General features: G+C 34.9%; 1 protein-coding gene across 2 annotated transcripts in view; it reads right to left on the bottom strand.

The window, feature by feature from the left end:
- The window catches only part of Prkg1 (protein kinase cGMP-dependent 1), a 1,193,620-nt gene that overhangs the window by 737,124 nt on the left and 434,236 nt on the right, over positions 1 to 22,260 (bottom strand). For both annotated transcript variants that reach the window (XM_027949240.2, XM_027949239.3), the window contains exon 3: positions 3,355 to 3,468. In XM_027949240.2, the coding sequence (XP_027805041.1) occupies positions 3,355 to 3,468 (114 nt within the window). The remainder of the gene's footprint in view (positions 1 to 3,354; positions 3,469 to 22,260) is intronic.

Here is a 22,260-nt window from a genome sequence, read left to right as displayed (position 1 = left end):
CTATAATTGGATAGACACAATCTGAGTGGCTGCATTTTTATCAGTTAATAAAGAAACATGAAACTACTTAAGGCATTGACAACCTCAAGACAATTGTTAGGTTTGTTTCCAACATGGTGTTAATTTTATATGTTTATGTCCTCATTCCTCAGGGGAAAAAAAATCAATGGTGCTATTTTATAAGACAAGAGTAGACTATGAATATAGATCTGTATCATACCATGATTTTTCTTTCCATATCACTATGGTTTTGGATATTTAAAAACTATTCTTCCTGGTATCAGATCTTCTTCCTAGTGCTATCATAATAACCAGAACTATGTGTTTATTTATTTTCAGAACAAAGCCAATTGATTTTTTTCCTAGATGATGAAAGAGCTTGCTTCAATTACCACCAGTGCTTCTTTCAGCTGGATCACGAGGAACAGCTTATTATGTCTTAGCATAAGGCAATCTAGAGATCTAATAAGAAAGTTATTTTCTGTATTTTAAATTAAAACAAAAACAGGTATTATGAATCAAATTTATCATCAGGGAAATCACTGAAATTTATTTAATCGAGGCCTGATATAATTTCAGTAAGTGCTCTCTTGAACAAGAAATCATGCAAGTTCACTGAGGCTGCAGTTACTATTGTGAAATTACAAATGTAAGAAAATTCTGCCATTTTCATTCTGACCTACTGAGAAAGAAAGAGAATCATCATTCAATCAAGAAAAAAAGGGGTAATGTGAGGGGAAAGGAGGTCAGGAGTCCTGGCAACTGAGAGAGAAACAGGTAAGGATGGAAAAGCTATTGTGTAGAAAAAACACTTTCCTCAGACTTAAGACAATGAGATCCAAGGGCCTAAATCCATTTTGAAAAATACACAAATGGCCTCCATTGGCAAGATAATCATAAATAAATGGACAAGTCACTGTAATTTTAGATACTGAGAAACAATAGTTTCTCAATAAGGCCGATAAGTTTAAAACACTTTTAAATATTACATGTAAAAAAAAAAAAGAGATACCATGGGAAGTTACACACTGTAGTCAATACATAAAGGCAGCATCCACAATAGAATCTAATCAGTATTAGAGTGTTCATCTTCAAGTTTTAATTTAAGCATAAATAAAACGATATTTACAGCATACAGTCACATACACAATCTCTCTGCTTAGTAGAGGAAACAGGACAAAATGGTTCTGAACAACAAATAATCATTAATCACACCTTGTAGTTCCTAGGGAACATTCAGAAGAAATAGGTCTTCAAAGATACCGTTTCTTACTTAAGCCCAAAACCTGTACGTATAAATACGTGGATAGAGGTACATTTGCACTTCATAAACCTTAGGCTCTTTTCTCCATACAACCTCCATATCTTAAATGGGACTGTGAAGAAAAATACCCACACACCCACACACGCAGATACACTCCTTAAATGTCGCTGAGTCTGTATTAAAGAATATCCTCCATCACTCATTTCCTTTGATGGATGTTCTGACCCCAAAATAGTTAGGATTATAATTTGCATTCAACACTCAGCTGCTGCATATTAAATCAGAGGCATAGTATCTATTTAAATTTTCTAAACATGAGCACATACATGTTAGTGGAGATGAACACCATTTTATAAAACCTGAATACTAAAATTTATCTTTATGAAGCAAAGCAATCATCTTATGAAAAAAGCTCCACAATAAATTAATTTAAATAGACTAGTCTATTTAAAATACTTCTTTAATAAGAATTCAGTATTTCACAATATTAAGTCCTATATTTCTACCAAATGTTGACTTTCAGAAAATTAGTAGTTTCAATTAGATTAAATGAGCAGTATACAGATTGAAATATTTTAAAACTTTAAACTTTTTAAGACAAAGAAGTTGTTATTAACAATTCTGAGAAAGCTTTATTTTAATCAAAATATGCCATATGGTCTTTTATTTTCCCTTAAAGAAATATATTTCTCAGAAAAATGAACCATAATAATAAAACCTGTTTAATTTAATGCAGTTGCAAGTACAAGTACTGTTTTTTCCAGTTAAGGCACTACGTAAGTGAGTTAGACTTCTAGCAGATTCTGCTATAGTTCACTGGGCCTCATTTTATTCTTTGAGTCATGTAATTAAATGATCACATCCAATAGAAACATGGCAGTACCTATCAATCAAAAGAGTACTTTCCTTTCTGAAATCAAGAATCAAATGCTAAAAGGGTCCATTCTACAAGAACCCCAGTGCAACTGATGTCACAGTGATTTCAATTATTAAAAGGAGATTTGCTAACAAGACATGTAACACTGTTTTTGGAACCCTAGTCAGTCATTCAGCCTTGAGTTCTTAAGAATTTGTTTTAATGTCATATTGCCAATCATACACTGAATTTTTCAGAGAAAAAAATGCACAAAGTAGCCAGTGGCATCCAGATCAACTAATTGATGTTAATAATTTGTCATTCTGCCAACAGTTTTTTGTTTGTTTTTCTTTTAATAAGACCTGATCAAAGTAATACATACTTGAAATCATCACAGGATAATGTGTCAGCTTTTTCAAACATGAAACACACATGCATGTTAAGGATGCAATGGACTTTGCACTGTTGGCTTTTGAATTCAGCTCTGTTTGTTATATATTCATTATATTATTACTCGGGAAGAAGGAAAGATTTTTTTTTTTAATTTTTTTTCCTCTAACCATTGCAGCTGCTTCTTGCAAGCAACAAAAGTTGCTAGAGAAATCATATATACACATACATGTAAAATTAGGGAAACAAGCTGCTTTATTGCCCGATTTAAAATAAGCTCAATCAGTAGAAAAGAAAAATGCTATAATATGCAGCTTGATGAGCAGCTGAAGACAGAAATACACTCAGATGCAGTTTTAGAATTCAGGATATATCTTATTCAGTGATGTCTGAATGAAATGAAGGACATTTTTTCCTCTTACTTTTTCTAAACCACTGAACCAACAAGTGGGATTTATGTGGGTTATATAGTCTAAAACAGAGAGATGTAAAATTTCTTTAATATGGTCCTACGGCTTTAAAGGCCTTAATTAAAATAAAAATTAAAGGTCTTGCTCCTTGTTAATTCTCTTTTATGGAATTATAACATATTTAAAATACTAATTATAAGAATTCCCAATTAAAATGATCATACAATCAAAAATAAAACTTAAGTTATGCAAGAGTGGTCATTACCACTCACTGTTTAGTAGTAAAACAAATACATTGATTGTATTGCAAGGCAATAATTAGAATATGTATTAACACAATTATAAAAGAACACTAAGAGGCATTTAAATCATCATCTCACAGGTCTAGGGGAGGAAGACATTGAAGAATCTGGAAAATATGAAACCAAGCTTACTCTTGACGGTCGCTGTCCGGGTGCAGTTGTAAAGGATAGCCAGCTCCCCAAACACTTTTCCGGGACCCATGGTACACAGCTTCACGCCTTCTTTTGTAACTTCAACCTTCCCATCTAAAACAAGAGAAAATCATGTTATCTTAATTTTCTGCCATGTTTCATTTCTTTTACTTCATTTACAATATGAGATTAAAACGTATAGTTATTTAAAAAATGCAATGTTACCAATTAAAACAAAGTTGTCATGAATACGTAATGCCAGAAATACAAAAATATATATAAGAAATCCAACTCTTTTCTTAAATCATCTCTGATAAGATTTGAGATGACAGTTTAAGCCCAGAAAAAGATGGGCATAAAAAGAGTAAACATAAGAAGTTATTCCATATTTAATACTGGTAAATCATGATAATTCCAATTTTACCATTATTTGAAATCTGAGAGAAAACTTAATTAAGTGGGTACATTTTCTAGAGCACACTTCATGCTTGGAAATTTTCATTTTGAGTAGGCAGCTATTATGAAGAGGGAAATTATGGTGACCCTTGGGCATTATTTGATTGCAGCTCATGGTATCTCTTTATTTGTAAACATCTTATCTGACTTAGGCAAGACTGTTTATCTGTTTCCCAGCCCTGCCAACATTGACTGTCAGAAAAAATAAACTATAAACCTTGAGGGAAAAGAAAGAGCTTTTAGGACTGTTGTCATCCACAAAAGACTTGGAAAATGAAATGCTAAAGAAGGAACAGGCTAAGGAAACAGCATACACTGAGTAGATACTGTTGTCTGCAAGTAAGGAAGATGCCATTCATAGGAGAAATGGGGGGGATACATTTTTAAAGTTATAGCTCTGTAGGTTAAAAATTCCATCACCAGACACAACTAGGAGAGAACTAAAAAGGAAACACAATCTATTCTAGACCTCATCCTCTTCCTTTTTATTATTCCTCCAAGTTTCTTACCCACAGTCTACAGTTGAATAGCCTAATGCTTAACAAAAGAATTAGTTCCTGGCTGGCATAGTGTGGCATGCCTGTAATCCCAGTAGCTCCAGAGGCTGAGGCAGCAGGATTGTGAGTTCAAAGCCAGCCTCAGCTACTTAGTGAAGCCCTAAGCACCTCAGTGAGATACTATCTCTAAATAAAATATAAAAAAGGGCTGGGAATGTGGCTCAGTGGTTAAGTGCCCCTGGGTTTAATCTTTGTAACCAAAAGAAAATAAAAAAAAAATAGAATTAGTTCTTGATCAAAGAAAGAAGTAATGTCTGTCCCTCCAGTGTTTTCCCATCTTCTGGCTTCGTGCATTGACTTCATAATTGTTCCTTTATCTGTGAGCCTGATATAATAGTTGGCTTTTAAGAGTGTTGGTTTTACATTCATTCCTTCTCTTTTAAAATCAACCTAGTTTAATCTAAATAATGTTGGGAAAAGCATAGTTTTGATGGGTTATTTTTTTTTAGAAAAGTTTAATATTAATCTTAACTATAATAAAAATAATATGAGATAAAATTTAAGTATAAAAATATTAAAACTTAATCCATGTATCAGTGATGCATGACCTAGCTTAAGAGCACATTGTTCTACCCTGAAAACCATTTCATATAAATAGTACTAATGAGAGAGAATTCTAGAGTAGTGAGGGTTGAATTCTACATAAACTTTACACATTATACTTGATCTGTGTACTCATGCCCTCTCTCTGCATGTAATGAAGATAATCAGGAATAAATAAATCCAACAATTTGGTTTTATTTTAGTTAATTTTATCTTATTACTGAAAGTGAGACAGGCCAGACTCTAACATGGTGGCTAAATTAATGCATCTTCTGAAGTCACACCAAGATTTTCTTACCTGTTTTCTCCCCAGCCTTATGACCTGGGGCAAGTTGCTTAATGTCTCAGTGCCTCAGTTTCCTCACTGGTAAAGTCAATGAAATCAGAGCACTTACTTCATTAAGTACACATTAAATGAGACAAATGCTTAATAGTGTCTGGCTCACAGCAAATGCTCAATAAATGATTGTTATTGCCATTGTTTTCATTGTGTTTCCCCATCACATGTATGAAGGCATGCATTATTTAGATCACACTGGAGAACAATATTTCATCACCTACTTCAGAAACAAACCAGGGTCCATATAGGGAAATGCTTTATTTTTTTAAATGGAGGAAAAAAAATATTTTCAGATTCTTTCTCTCCGGGGCATTAAAGAGAGAACTTTTGAGTTCAAATCATTATCAGACCCAAAGAAAAAAAGAGAAGTTCACAAAATAACTCTGATCTACCTGAAAAAACAAACAAGCAAAAAAAAAGGGCAAGTCTTTGGACACTTCTCTATTCGCCTGTACCCGGTCAATATTCAATGTAATTCTCCTTCTGCTGCTAGTTTTGTCCTAAGGTTCCCTACAATAACATAGCACCAGCTTTTCAATGCATTATAAAATTTTCTTGACCTAAAGCCCTACCATTAATTATAAATAGAACTAAGATCAAAATGAACAATGCTTAAAACATTAAAAAACAACTTCCATAAATAAATGATTTTGTACAATTCTGCTTCTCTGTCTCTTTGGGTGTGACATTTAAAAGTTTTCAGTGGAAAGAGACCCTAAAGCAAAAATAAGATCACTACTGAGAATCCTGCTGGACAGTTTGGGAGTTATGCCTTTCAGAAAAATAACCAGTCTAAGTAAAAGACAAAGAGGAACATCAGGACTCTTGTTTTAGATTTCTTTTTGCTTTGTTTTCTTTTGTTTTAGTACCATGGATTGAACCCAGGGGCACTTAACCACTGAGCAACATCGCCAGCCCATTTTATTTTATTTTTTAAACAGATTTCCCTAAGTTGCTCAGAGCCTCGATAAACTACAACTTGCTATCTTCCTACATTAGCCTCCCAAGTTGCTGGGATCACAAGCATGCACCCCCTTACATGGTTCAAAGAGGATTTTAAAGAATCTTTAGTTACAGGAATGTGCCACCACACCCAGCCTAGCTGAATGGTTTCTTTTAGGAAGTCTGTGGACTAACCAACCACATCATGATAAGTATTCAGATATTTCCCCTTTTAAGAGGTTGAAAGTGTGTCTCCACCACCATGAGTACTATATTTGGTCCTACTGCTACTTTATTCCCTGAAAAACCACAGTCATATAATACCTATTTTAACTTATGGACAATTAGCCTTGTAACTGATTATGTTTTCCCTTCTCTTATAACCTTGCAAAGGTTTGTAGTCAGAACTGTGGTCTGGTTATAAAGTCTCAGAGGTATGAAATTTGTGCACAAAGTTACTTCTGGTTCCCAACTATTTTCATAATCTTACTTTATATTTGCCTAATTTTCTCATGTCTAACTTATTATTGTTGTAAATATGGATATAAATTATATATGCTAATTAGTCATACATGTATGAATAATGCTGCTAACAGAAGGTTGTGTTCCACATTAATTAGAATAGCTAATTTTTGTTTAAAGAAAGGTATTTAGGTTATTTTTGAGAAATAAAAGTTTGGATATAAAACATCTTGCTTGAGTTAAAAACTGAAGGTCAATATAGTCACAATAGTCAAGGAAATATAAGAAATCTGATATGATAGATTAAAGTGACTTCAAAAAAGCACTATTTTAAAAAAGTAAACAGAAACATCTTAATGGTAAACAGGAACAGTGTTTATAACTTGTTACTCTCAGTCACAAACAGATTGCTTATGCTTCCTCACACCTGTTGTGTAGATGAGGCACAAGTAATTCAGGGATGCAGGACTGATTGGTGCCGAAATGAAAATCAGGTGTATACATGGTATGAATGAGAGTTTTTTCTAACACATTTAGAAGTATCCCAATTTTCTAAAAGACCAGGAAAACAAGTCATTGATATGAAATGGGTTAAGCTTATGCACCAGCCTTGTAGTAAAATTGGAATCAATTAGAATTTTTACAGATTATTTCCAACTATGGAGTGTGTGCTCCACTTAAGAAAGCTAAGAAATAAGACAAGCCAAAAGTTTACTGCATATACGAGCAGCCCTAGTCCTACCCAATAGCTTAATAAACTTCCTCTATAGTGTTAGGCGGTCATGAAGCCACTCCCCTAGATTGCACTTCTTTACTTCATAGGCTGAACTTTTGTATGCTTTGCCAGAGGCTTATTCCTAACTTGGAAAGGTTCAGCTTAAAGGTTTTTATATAATTTGCTGCTAACTTTAGGAATGCATTTTGATGAACTCATTTCAGATCATCATTAATTGATGTGATTTCTATTGCTTTAAAGACATAGAAAAGATTCATCATCATTTATTCATGATTATTTTAATACATCAATTGGATTCTCAAATATGTTTGATTTCAAATCAAAGATTTTTAGAAAAAGAGTAGCAGAAAGTCAGATTCAGAATATTCTGGTAAAGTCCTGGACTTTTCCTATTATTATTTTCTCTGACCAAAGTCAACAGCCACTAGAGGCTCTCAGAACTGTTAGTTGGGAAACTAATGATATTCCAGTTAATCTCTACACTCTACTTTTGTTCCTCCTATTGTTTTTTAAGATGATAATACTCTATTTGTAATATTTTCTCTATGCCTTTTGCCACAATCTCTATGTGGAGGAAACAAAGAAACATTCAAATCATTTTAATTTGGATGTTTCTAAATTGCTAGAGTTGTTTGCCCAAGAGAAGTTGTTCAAAACAGGTGGCCGAGAAGAGGTTAAAAGAGTTATTTATAGTTTCATTAAATTCTTCCATCACTCCTTCCATTGCCTTGAATAACTGGAAGATGTATCACAGTAACTTGGAACATATTTTTAATTCTACTTCAGGTACCATATGCCTATTTACGATCTGGAATGAGCTAAGTCTTAAATCTTGTCTCTTTGAGCAGCAGTCAATCTGCCTTCTGGTTTTTGGCACCACTATATATGCACTACCCTTGGGGGATGCTAAGTGCTAACAGATCCATTATAAAGCATCTACATTCTTGTTGATCTTTCATAAAAATCAACAGATCCCATAAATAAACAGAGTTTACAAGGGGATCCCAAATTGCCTTACTTTGTTTATCCTGGTGGGTTTTATTATTATTATTTTTTTAACGAACTTGTTTTGTGTCATAGGATTTCTGTTGGGGAATTAGCTTAGAGATTTATTACTGGTAAGCCAAAATAGAATTACTGGAAATAACTTAATTATGAACACTGTGCTGAGTTCCAACAGTCTTGGTTGGAACACTGAGGACAAGTTCACTGGCCATTAAAAGGAGACAGATATTATATCAAAGATTCTATCTAGACAATACCTCCTGTCTCTTCCATCCACTAAGTTGTTTGACTACTTTCATGATTGTTGTAGGTTAGAAAGCATAACTTTTACATTATGTGTTCCCTCCAAAGGATTTCTGTAGATGCTAAATTTAATAGGAGTTTCCAGCATTCTGGAGGTTAAGCTGTGTTGTCACCAGCATGGATTTTTCTCTGGGAGATGAGCTTCATCTATGGATCTTCTTTCTTAATGGATTAGGGATTTGACCAGACCTGACTTGTAGGATCATTTTAGATTCGAGGTGCTGTCACTTGAGGAAGAAAGCAGAAAGTGACAAGGCTGCAATGGGCTAAGTGTTCCCAAGGACAAACTATTAACTTGGATATCTGCCTTACACCCACATTTGTCAGTCATTTATATCTGTCTTTCTTAAGCCAGTGTTAGAAGGAAAAGGACATCCCCACTGTGAGAGGCAAGCTTGTTCTTCAATTAAAGAAAGGCAGGGTGTCAGGCCTATCTTTCATCAGTTTAAGATTGCATTCCAGTCTGAATGGATTTGGTCTCTCTGGATCTGAACTTCAACTCCATAAAGGATATGCTAACCCATCACAGGATTAATTGTGATGTCTGAAAATCATTCTTTGGCCATTGCAGAGCAGCCTGTGAGAGACTGCCCTATTTTAGTATTATGTATTCCTTTCAAAGTGTTCTTCATCCACTTCTAGTTGAAAATATATCTTGCTTTTCGTTTTTCACTGGACATATACATGAAAGAGAGTTTTTCTCAACTATTTTCATATTCATAATTGCTATAACCATTAAGGTTCTTATAATATTTTAGTTAGGACCAAGAAGGCATTTTCTTTGATGACATCATAGTAAATCTTTTTTTAAGGGAAGCATAAAAGTACTAGTTATCCAAATGGAATAGGAAAGCATCTGAGGTACAAGAGACTAGTTGAGACTGAATCTACATAACTGAGGATCTTTGCTGCTTCTCCTTCAATTAGGCAAATCTGATTTCCTTTCTGGTCATGACTACTATAGACACACTTGACATAATTTTTCATTACCCTAATTTAAACAGACAATATATGTTGCATATAAAATAAAGTCATAAATTATCTTCAGTAATGAGGGAATAAAGTCATAAATTATTTTCAGTAATGAGAGAATAAAAAACAAATGGACTGAGAACTAAATTGGTATAAATTTTACTCCATGCTTGTATGTCAAAATGAATACCAATATTATGTATAAATATAATGTATTAATAAAAATGAGCTATGTAAAGCTAAAATCTCAGGGAGGGAGGGAGGGAGAGAGAGAGAGACAGAGAGAGAGAGAGAGAGAGAGAGAGAGAAACCCATACCTCAAGATATCTGAACTTCACTTCTGTCTCATTTGTTGTGTTTCTAATTCTGAAGTCATAGCACATACATAAACACACAAACACACACACACACACAACCTCTTTGAGAAAACTGACTATAATTTAACAATTTGGGTATAGAGAATCATCAGAAAAATCAGAATGAAAGTCTGGAATGAACAACTTATATTTCAGCACTTCTATCCTCTTGCAAATATTTAAAGAAAACATACCCAACCTATTGTAGGCGGGTCATCCATTTTTTTGACATTGAACATGATTCTCCAAAGATTTCACAATGTCCTTTCCCAGCATTGTGATTCTATAATTTTTCTATATATTATGTTTTGGAACCCTAGTGCTTTAAAGTATATAGAAAGCACTACATAAGTATTTGTGTAATGATATCAATTTCCAGTAATGAGGAAAACTAAAGATGGGCCAGAGAAGAGATATGCATTTATAAAGAGAGGAAAACAGACTAATCATCCCTGAATAAATGACAGTTGAACAGATTATTTGTCTTAATTAAGTTTATTAAACCTAATTCCAACAGTGTATAATGCATTCCTGCTCTATTTCCTTAATACATGATCACCTTCAATTAGTCTAAACAATGCCTGGGTCTTTCTGTAGATTTTTATGGTCAGGTAAATGGCAAGAGCAGTACTATCATTCGGATTATGGGCAGTTTTCATTTGATTTTGATTTTATGTGTTAATATTAACCTTGGGATAATTGATGACATCATGCAGTGCTTCTCAACTGGGGGTAATTTTGCCTTCTGGGGTACATTTGGCAATGTCTAGAGACATCTTTGGCTGTCAGAAATGGTGTGTTCTACTGGCATCTACAGGGAACAGGCCAAGGATACTGAACACCTTACAGATCACAGGACTGTGCCCGCCCAAATAATCATTCAGCCTAAAATGTTGGTTATGCCAGAGCTGAGAAACTCTGATGTAAAGTAAACTCCATGCATGTATAAAATACTTACATTTAAAAAGAAAAAATATGAATTCCACCATTTGTCATTTTAACCTCCACCCGATGTAAATTCCAAGTTGAATGAAAGGGTAACATCTGGTTGCAATATTTAAGTAAACCATGTTGCCATTGGGTTGAATGAAGCCACAAAGCTATTTTCCTGAATAATTTCCCCACTAGTTGTCACCTGAAATCGAATTAATCACAGAAATTTCCAAAGAAGACAAATAAAAAAAAAAAAACTCTTACTGATCTTAAAGCATTATCTTTACCCACACATCTCTGAGAATTTCAGATCCTGACTCCACCACTTGACCACCCAGAAAATCTTGAATAAATTAACTCCTTATGAATCAATTCCTTCACTAAAAATTTGGAATAATAATATCTTATTTCATAGGGTTCTGAGTAATGAAATAGAGACTACAGGTAGTGAGATAAAGAATATATGGGTTAAGAACATTTCTTAGAGAGAAAATGTCCTATTTCTTAGGAAAAATAAACTACTTTGAGAGTCAGTTCTAAGGAAGGAAAGGCAGGCCCCAAAGTCATGGTTCCTAAAATTTAGGAGTGGGAAACAGCAAAGGGATGAAGAACAGAGGCTGTGAAAGGAGAAAGGTTCTGGGCAATAACTGGAGAAAGGCCTCCTGCTGCAGTGATGAAGGATTTTTAGTAAAAGTGATATTGTTATTTCTTGCCAGAATAAATGCCCTATCCCTCCATCCTAATTTTAGTAGTTTGCTTCAGAGTAATTTTTTGCATGAAGGGTTTGAGGGATGATCCATTACTTAGATGTACCAAAGAACAGAGGGACCAGGATATGAAGAATTAGTGACAGGAGGGAGTTGGAGAGCAGGAGATTTGGAGTAATTATGTAAATTACACAATTAATAAGAAACTAAGGACTCAGGCATTTGCAGTTATCTTAGGGGAAGGCACCAGCTTTTCACAGATGTCAAATGGGTACTTAATCCAATTTCACGTAATTTTCAAGCTATTAGAAAAGTCACTATTGTCAACAAGGGGATGTCCCTTGTCCCTTCAATCAGAGATTATTTGTCCGTTCTCCCACCCCCACTCCATTTGACACTTTTGCTTAGCTTCACAACGGTCCTTATAAGGAATAAAAAGGGAGTTTTGGAGTCAGAAGTTGATATTCTGGTCCTCTGAGCTGGGGGACACATTGGACCTTTGGGATCTTTTTTTTTTTTTTCCCATCAGTACAATGGGGATAATAACTATGGCTTTGCAGGACTAGTATATGAAATTCATGAGCTAGAACTTGGTGTGTGATGAAGCTTTCTATAAATATTAGTGCACATTCATAAGGGGAAGTATCCAATTCCTGCCACGTCTGCTCATAAACAGTAGGAGGTTAATAAATATTTGTTGGTGAATAAATGAGGATATTAGTCAAAATGGCCACTCCTGTGACCATACTTGTGTGAAAACCTTAGGATTCTATTTTAACTATTTTACCTATACAGTCCTGAAGGGGTTAAAAAACAGTAACGGAGAGTCTTTACCTCCCACTCCTCTTGCTGAGGGTCTCTCTACACTCTAACTTCCTTTCATGTATTACTGCACTGTAACTTTCACAGTGGTAAAATACATTTCCCACCATGAGAATTTTTATTTGACAACTTAAAATATCTGCACTCGAATTGATATATGTATTTTTCCCCTTTTACATGAGTTTAGGCTTCTCCTGAGTATATAACTCATACTTATCTGTCTTCACATTTTTAAAAGGAAGTGGAGGGGGAAAAACACAGAAGCAAGTAACAACCATGTATGCCACAAAATACCCTGAACATCTATAAAAATATGAGAAAGAATGCTGTTGAATTTATTATCTCAAAAGCAGTTGTACAGATGGACTGGGTAGGCCAGGAGTGAGAGGACCCCATTTGAAAGTTACTACACATAGGGAGAATAAGTACCTTCATCTTTTAGCACCACTGAGCACAGGATTTAGAGGAGTCAGAGTGATATTTTAAAAAGCAGAAAACTGCTAAGCATTCATCTAGTTGGCAGTCATAGGAAGTTGTAGAAAAAAGCAATGTATAAAGGGCCTCATCAGCTGATGAACAAGATACAGAGGGTTCAGCCATAATAAGGAATGAATTACTGATACAGACTTTGAGGTGAATGAACCTTGACAAAACACTAAGTGAAATGAGCCAATCATGAGAAGCACATAGTGTATGGCTCCATCTACATGAACTGTCCAGAAGAGTCTACGCTACAGTAGAGAGAAAAAGTAAAGTTGCCTAGGGCTGGGCGGGGGGTAGAAAGATCAAGAGGTGATTGCTAAGAGGTGTGGAGTTTCTCTTTGGGATAAGAAAAATGTTCTAAATTTGGCTGTGGTGATGGAGAAACAATCTTGTAAATATACTAAAAGATATTAAACTGACTGCTTTAATTGGGTAAATTACATGATGTGAACTATCTCAATGATGTTGTTAAAAATAAAGATTTAACAAACGTCATAGTAACTGCTCAATTATAAGTCACTAATTCCATCACATAATATCCCTTATGAGAATTTTTAAGAATCAGAGATTCATTGGTCTCTCACACCTCCTCCAATAACTTTTCTCCTATTCCTTTTAGGACAGTTACAGCTATACTCTGCACCAGTTGTGACCTCATTTAAAAAATATTGTCCATCCCTTTGTACTCTCTATGAAAAAGAACACCAAATCATCTTTAAATAAGTCACACAATCAGTGATACAAATGCTTACTATGAGCAGATTCAATTCACATAATAAAATTCATTCCTTAACTGAAACTCTAGTTTATGTTTTCATTGACAACCAATACAGCTTCTTTCCTGAACTCTCTACTATCAAACTTTACTGCACAAAGAACAGAGTTACTCTTTACTATTATTTTGATAAAGTTTACTCCCCTACTAAGAAATTCAAACTAGTTCCTTTGGAGTCAAATTGAATTGCTAACAATGAGTGTCTAGTCCTTTCACAAACTGAGATATTCTCTAACTGAACCTGAACCAATTTTTGTTACCCTGTTACTCAAAAACCATGGTCAAGTTCTGAGATTCTGGGTGGGCTACAATTCAAGGATCTGTGAACTTAAATGGGTGCAAAAAAAGAAAACCTCTATTTTTACTAACCTCTCATTGAAATGTAGCATTTCCACAGAAATAAACCATATTAATATATAGTACTTGTGGTGTTGTCACCAATAGAAATTACATTTTCTTGCTATATTACTTGCTATTTTATCATGTCTTTAATTATACTTTATGCTCATTGCCCCTTCAAACTCAATGACAGTTATTAGACAGTTATTATTAATGTTTTAAATAAAAATAAACATCTGTTAATGAACCATACATTTTTTAAAAATTTTAATTTCCAATTTCCAATACAATTAGTTTCCTGGGTAATCCATAATGCTGTATTTTATGTACCTAAAAATATTCTGGTTGGGGATATGGCTCAGTTGTAGATCACTTGCCTACTGTGTCTAAAGCCATCCATTTGATTCCTAGCACCACTGAGAGAGGGGGGTGACTGGGGGAGGATAAGAGACAAAAATAAAAAATATTCTGAAATGAGGACCACAGGCATCAAACTTTCAAAGACATTCCTGACACACAAACGATTAAGAACTACTGACTAGATGAATAAACTTTTAATATTCTACAAAAATTAAAGAACTTTCTTTATCATTGAATTTGCCATTCTCTTAGATTTCCATGGTATTTTGCCACAATAAATAATGAGCATTAAAAATAATAATAAAAAGGCTGTCCGTCTCTCCACTCATCCAAGTGCCTACCTTCCTTCTACACGCTACTGCCAACTCGACTTCATAAAGCCATCCTCAGATCAGTCCCCAAGTTTGATCCCTTCCAATACTCCAATAAAAGCTTTTCCACTAAGTTTAAAGATTTGTATAGCTACAGCTATTTATTAGTTCATGCTGTCTTCAGATTTTTGATATATATTCCCTTATGTATGTTTCTTCTTACTGGATTGAAATTTATTTAGAGTAATACTTCATATTTTTTCCTCATAGAATCTTACCACAGTATTAATGACTAGTGGTTCAGAATTTGTTTGAGAAAGTAGATTTTAAAAATACCCAGTCATCCTCGTTAGTTGCAGTATTTGTTAGACACCTAACATCATGGATTCCTTCTCACCACTTGTCAACTAACTTTAATTGGCTCCCTGGCCATATGGTTTGCCTTTTGCCTTAGAGGGTTATTTTATTAATGTCTTTGGTCAAAAGAGGGATGAGGGAGCATTTTGCTTGTATTAGCACAAATATAATAACACAAAATGAAAGCAAACGAGATACACTGGCTATAAAAAGGAGAGCATAAATCAGGTACACTTTAGTGGAAAGAAAAAGCATAAACATTATCTTGGATGTTGAAGTAAACTTTGTCTTAACACATTAATGTGAATCTCTTTTCCATTGTATTACTAATAAACTTGTTAAAATAAAATGCAGTAGGTTTAAAACATTTTAAACATGAGTTTCTACTTAATCTCGAGCACCAATGAATTAAAGAATTAATTCCTTTTAGGAAAATATTATTACTAATGACTTGGGACCATTGGTGAGTATCTGTCCCTACCCAAAAATAGCCCCCAAAATTTATCTTTTGAATCCAACACCTTTATGTGGTACTAGTGCCCATATTTCTATCATTTTCTCTAGGTTTTTATTCACCCATGGACTTATATCAATAACACATAAAAGTATCATCTGAGGATCTGGTCCCTTTTTCTCTTGTAAGCTTTTTCTTACCACACCCCATTCTCAGAAGTAAATATATAAAAGAGATTTTGGCCCACCGCCTCAAGATAGGGTAATGATTAGGAATAGATCCAAAGAAGATAACGCTGGATTTTTAACTTACTAAAATTATAAAATAGATGTTAATCTAAATAAATAGTTTTGACAGAAATTAGGATATGAAACTTACACCCAAATGAGAAAACTCTGGCATTTAATGTATTAGAATTCAGAAAATAAAGCTAATATAGAAGGATGTTAGTACATATGGTTTTAAATTATGCTTAGTCATTAGGAAAACACATATCCTTGTAAATCACTGCAGCCTCCCAAGAAAAAATAACTGTTTAAGTTTGCTAGCCCTGGGCCTTTATTTCTAATGTTTTCCTAACAGACTTTGAAGTCCTCAGTCTCTATAGGAAAAGTATGAATCCATGAAAGATGCCGTGTGGCCAGTTGATATCTCCAGGATTATAAAGTAAGAATAAAACTAATGCTGTTCAGCTGAGACCAAGACAAAAGAACTTCCATAAGTTTTTCACATTTCCCACATATTTTATTCATTACAAAACAGCAAAATCACAAGACTTTTCCTGTGCTAACGCATCCTGCAGAAATGAATAAGCAGTAGAGGCACAGGACTATTTAACTCTGTTTCGGACAGTAAGCACGTTTGACCACAGCTAAAATCTAGTTGCTAAAATGAGCAGTATTTTGGTTTGTGGAAAGCTAAAACGAGTGCTGGGAAATACTGTACCAAATGAAATAATAATGTGTCATCATTTAGCAAGTTAAGTGGATTGAGATTCCATTAACAAAAATTTTGATTTCCTTTTTAAAAAGTATTATTTTAGTGTTTATGTTGGAGGATGTATTTTTAAATTTTATTGGTTATTTGCAGTTACATATGACAGTAGACTCCATTTTGATATAATCATACAAACATGGAAAATATCTTATTTCTAATTAGGATCCCAGTCTTTTGGATGTACATGACGGTGAGATTCACTATGGTGTATTCATATGTGTACATAGGAAAATTACATCAGATTCATTCCACTGTCTTTTCTTTTCCCATTTCCCCTACCTTCCGTTCATTCAACTTTGTCTAATCCACTGAACTTCTCTTCTCCTCACCCCTTATTTTGTGCTAGCTACCACCTATTAGAGAAAACATTCAGCCTTTGATTTTTTGAGGTTGGCTTATTTCACTTAGTATCATAGTCTCCAGATCCATCCATTTACTGGCAAATGTCATAAAGTCATTCTTCTTTATGGATGAGTAATATTGTGTTGTGTATAAATACAACAATTTCTTCATTCATTCATCTGTTAAAGGGCACCTTGGTTGGCTCCATAGCTTAGCCATTGTGAGTTGTGCTGCTATAATTGTGCTTTGATGTGGCAACATCATTTTAGCACGCTGACTTTTAGATCCATCGGTTATATACTGAGAAGTGGAATACTGGGTGAAATGGTGGTTCCATTCCAAGTTTTCTGAGGAAATTCCATTCTGTTTTCCAGAGTGGTTGGATCAATTTGCAGTCCCACCAATAATGTATAAGTGATCCTTTCCCCCCACATCTTTGCCAACATTTTTCTTACTTGTATTCTTGATAATTGCCATTCTAGCTGGACTGAGATAAAATCTCATTGTAGTTTTAATTTGCATTGCCCTAATTACTAAAGATGTTGAACATTTTTCATATATTGTCGGTTCATATTTCTTCTTTTGAGAAGTGCCTGTTTAGTTCCTTTGCCCATTTATTTATTGGGCCTTTTTTTTTTTTTAGTTTTTTTGTATATCCTAGAAATTAATGCCTTATATGAGGTGTATCTGGAAAATATTTTTCTCCAATTCTGTAGGCTCTCTCTTCACACTCTTTACTGTTCCCTTTGTTGTGAGGAAGCTTTTTACTTTGAAACCTTCCCATTTATTAATTTTTGATTTTACTTCTTGTGCTTTAGGAGTCTTGTTAAGAAAGTCAGTTAAAGAGCCAACATGTTGGAGTACTGGTCTTATCTTTTCTTCTAGTAAGTGCAGGGTTTCTGGACTAATTCCAAGGGTTTTGATCCACTTTGAGTTGAGTTTTGTGCATGGTGAGAGGTATGGGTTAAATTTCATTCCACTACATATGGATTTTGAGTTTTCCCAACATCATTTGTTGAAGACGCTATTTTCTCAACTTATATATTTTAAAAGAATTCTTTCATATGTGTGACTCTAACATAAAAACCAATATATTTTTCATAAATTTCTCACCATTATATGTTCAGTTTCAAATAAATTTAAGCAGTAGATGTGTTTTTACAATACTGACCAGCATAACACTCATAGTTACAACTAAGGTGTTCTTAAAATCAAAATTTAGGTAAGACAAATTTATGGCAAGCTCCAGGGCAGCCTTTTCAGATCTCCCTAAGATTTCTATTTTCTAAAAAGAAAAAAAGTCACTGAGATGTACCAAAGACATATGCTTTTAGTTCACTAAAAAATAACAGCACAGAGATAAATCTGGTTTTTTCTTGTTATTTGTTGTTTGCTATTGAGAAAAATATTACAGAGTGACACTCAATAAATCTATTTGAGAAATGAATAATATCAATGACTCTAGATCTTCAGGTAGACAATACAGTTATAATTCCAAGAAAGAACTTGGTTGAATTTTAGAGGAAAGTAAACCTCATCATGTAGAGTATCATTACAGTATCAAAATGAATTACAAGGACAGAAGATCCACAGTTATGATGAGACAGACATACTTACATGCATAGACCATAGTAAAAATAGATTCTCATGAAATGGGGAAAATTACTATATTTGCAATAAAAAATTCTATGCTTTTGAAAGGCAGGAAACATTTTTTTCAGTCTTGTTTTATGCCCAGTATTAATATATGATATCCTCAAAGACATCAGATCCAGGTTGAATAATGATTATCTATACATATTAATAAGCAGCCATTTATAATTTCAAGTTTTATGGTCATGTGCTAGAAGATAACAGAATGATCAATAGAATATTCTAAGTAGATATGTTACAGCTTTATATAATTCTGCCTTGGCATGCTGCAGTCAAATCTTCCAAAGCAATTGTAGCAAGGAACTTAGTTATAAATTCTTGAAGAAAATTAGACAAAGTCGAAGCCCCATGCATTTTATCCAGTTATGGAAAGGGGTGGTATATAGTGGACAGAATATGAATACTATAGAAATTGTAGATGAAGAGGAAGAAATGGTTGGATAAAAGAGAAAAAAATGTAAATGTGAGAGAGTGCTTTATGGAATGGAAGAATTATACTTAAGGTAATAGGATATAATACAGTAAAGGAGCAGGTGGTTAAGTTTAAGCCTTAAAAACAGTTTCATATTTCTGATTATTTGTAGTTTTATGTAGGCCATGAGGAGAACACTTTTTAAAATAGCTGAAACTGGTCAGAACTCAACCTACAATCATGACAAATCTTGTTGATATTTTTTCATGGATTCCTACATGCATAGTCCAAAGGTCTAGTTGAACTGGTCAATTTGGGAAGTTACAGGAGGGGATTGGACTGGGAGTGATATCACTATCAAGCCCATAATTATTTATCTGCTCTCTCATTTGGTTCTACTCATTTGGCTTTAAAATCCGACCTAACCTAATATAAGGTATTTACAACCTTTACACACTTAATGACTATTTGTAGATTTTGCTACAGAAAGGTTAATGTTTTTGGTTACGGATGATGCTCAGACTCAATGGGAATGTTGTATAACATGTAGCATACGCACTATATTACCATTCTAAAATCATGAACCCTGGAACATCTGGCCCCAACAGTTCTGAAAAGTCTTGTACTACTATATGAGCCTTCTCCCTTTACAGTGTGTGGATCCTTATGTGATGATCACCCGGGGTAAACTATTTGCCTTTCAAAGGAGAAACTGCTGTGGAGAGCATGGAGCTTATGAATGCAAATATTGATAGGGTTTGGATATATGGTGTCCCCCCAAAAGCTCATGCTTGAAACAATGCAAGAATGTTCACAAGGGAAATGATTATGTTATCAGAGGTGTAACCTAATCAATGGCTTAATTCGGTGATATGAATTAAGTGGGTGGTAACTGTAGGCAGGTGGGTACAGCTGTAGTAGTAGGTCATGGGGCATGCCTTTGGGGCTTATCTTTTGTCCCTGGTGAGTGGAGCTATTTCCTGATTGCCATGTTCTGAGCTGTTTTCCTCTGCCTCACCTCCAACCCAGAGAAGTAGAGTTAGCCATCTATGGACTGAGAACTCTGAAACCATGAGCTCTAAATATCTTGTCCTCATTTATGAGGAGGACAAGACTCTTGTCAGGTCTTTTGTTCACAGTTGCAGCAGCAGCAACAGCAACAACAACAACAAATCAAAAACAAACAAAACTTATTAGAAAAGAAATTGGCACCAAAAGTGAGGTTGTGGCTAGGACTAACCTGATCATGTGATTCAGAAGCTTTTGGAGTGTTATGAAATTTGTGGGAATAATTTTGAAAACTTTAGAGAAGCAAGCTGGAAAAGTTTTAAATTGTTTTAAGCAGATTTTAATGGATGATTCTGGTGGGAGCTCAAAAGACCACAATGCCAACAGGACTGCAAACAGTGAAGACTAGGCTCATGATGTTTCAGAGGAGAAATAGGATTCTCTTGGAAATTAGAGTAGAGGCCATTCATTTTACATTCTGGCAAAGAAGTTGTCTACATTTTGCCCATGTCCTGAGACCTTCAATGAGGCTTAACTTAACGGTAATGGACTAATTAATCTGGCAGGAGAAATTTCAAGACAGCATAGCATTCAGGGTGTGACATGGATACTAATGGAGGTGTTTAGCCAAGTTTACTGTGATAATCAGCAGAAAACAGAGCAGAAAGATTTGGAAAACTTGCAGTTTGGCCAGAAAAGTGCAAGCAAAACTGGGGCTTAAAAAGTTGTGGTTGTTGAAGAGATTACAACCACTAAAGAAAAGCTAAATACTTTATTCAGAGACAATAAGAAAGATAGCTTGGGACATCTCAGAAATTGGCAAGACCACACTCATTTCAGGCTCAAGGATGTAAAAGTAAAAACGCTTTTGAGAAGAGACTGGTGGGGCACAGGGAAGTTGTTTCACCATACTCAGTCACACAGGCACTCAGAAGCTGCTGTAACTGTGCTCCAAAGCGGTGAGGCTACTGCTTGGGATAGTCACAGACCTTGATGTCAACCATGTGATGTTTAGTTCAGCAGGGCTGCAGGATACTGGAGTTAGGGAGTCATAGAGGCTTCCACCAAGATTTCAAAGATTGTTCTGGGAGGCCAGGCAAAGTGCAGCAGTGTTGGGGTCCCCATGGGCTGCCCCTGGGATGGTGATGAGTGAAGATGTAAGAAGTAAGCAAAGTTGCAGTAGAGACACCCAAGATAAAAACATGTCATTAATGTTTGATGTCTGTAGGTGAAAGCTAAGGGAATCAAGCAGAAACAGGCAAGAGAGAGGCCATCTGGGCTCACAAGTCCTCTGGAGAGAACATCATAATGCTATGTGCCCTAGATGCTGGATGTGGAGCTAAAGAACCTGTTTGCCCAGCTGGATTTTGGTCATGCTTTGATCCTATCCTTTCTTTCTATGTCCCTATTTCTCTCTTGTGGAATAAAAATGTTTACTTTATGCTACTGTATATTGGATATATGTAATTTGCTTTTGATTTTTTATAGGGGCTCAAGCTGAGATTTTTTGCCATGAGTATCAGAGGAGACTTTGGACTTGGACTGTTGGGTAATGGGGGACCTGTTAAGGCTGAGATGATTCTTGAAAATGGCCTAAATGTATTTTGCATTGTGATATGGGCATATACTTTTGGGGGCCAGGGGTGCAATATTATGGTTTAGATATGTGGTGTCCCCAAAAGCTCACATGTGAAACAATGCAAGAAAGTCTAGAGGAGAAATGATTGAGTTATGACAATATTAACCTAATCAGTGTACTAATCTACAGATATGTATTAACAGGGTGGTAACTGTATGCCAGTAAGTTGTGGCTGGAAGAAGTAGGTCACTGGAGGAGTGTCTTTGGGAAGCTCTCCCTGCTTCCTGATTGCCATGCCTTAGCTACTTCCCTCCTCCACATCGTTCCTTCATGATGTGGGCCCAAAGCAATGAAGTCAACCATCTATGGACTGAGACCTCTGAAACTATGAGCATTACATCAACATTTCCTTCTCTAAAATTGTTCTCGTCAGATCTTTTGGTCATAAAGGCAAAAAAGCTGACTCAAATGTACATTAAAAGGTATTTCTCATTTTCTCTAATTCAATCATAAGATTGTCAGGAGAGACCTTTGGAAATGCCTATGGCAAGGGGGCAGTCCTTCTTAAAATGTAATGTCCAAATAGAGAAAATATGTCAGAACAAAACTGTATAAAATAACAACAGAAACTGAATGACAAAAATCAAATCTAATGGGCGAGGACAGATGTTTTCTTTTGATTTAACATTAAGATGACAACGTT

This window comes from Marmota flaviventris, chromosome 4, assembly GCF_047511675.1.
Source record: "Marmota flaviventris isolate mMarFla1 chromosome 4, mMarFla1.hap1, whole genome shotgun sequence".
In the NCBI taxonomy this organism is placed as follows: domain Eukaryota; kingdom Metazoa; phylum Chordata; class Mammalia; order Rodentia; family Sciuridae; genus Marmota; species Marmota flaviventris.
The sequence above is the reverse complement of the archived record's forward strand: the minus strand, read 5'-3'. Positions and strand labels throughout refer to the sequence as shown.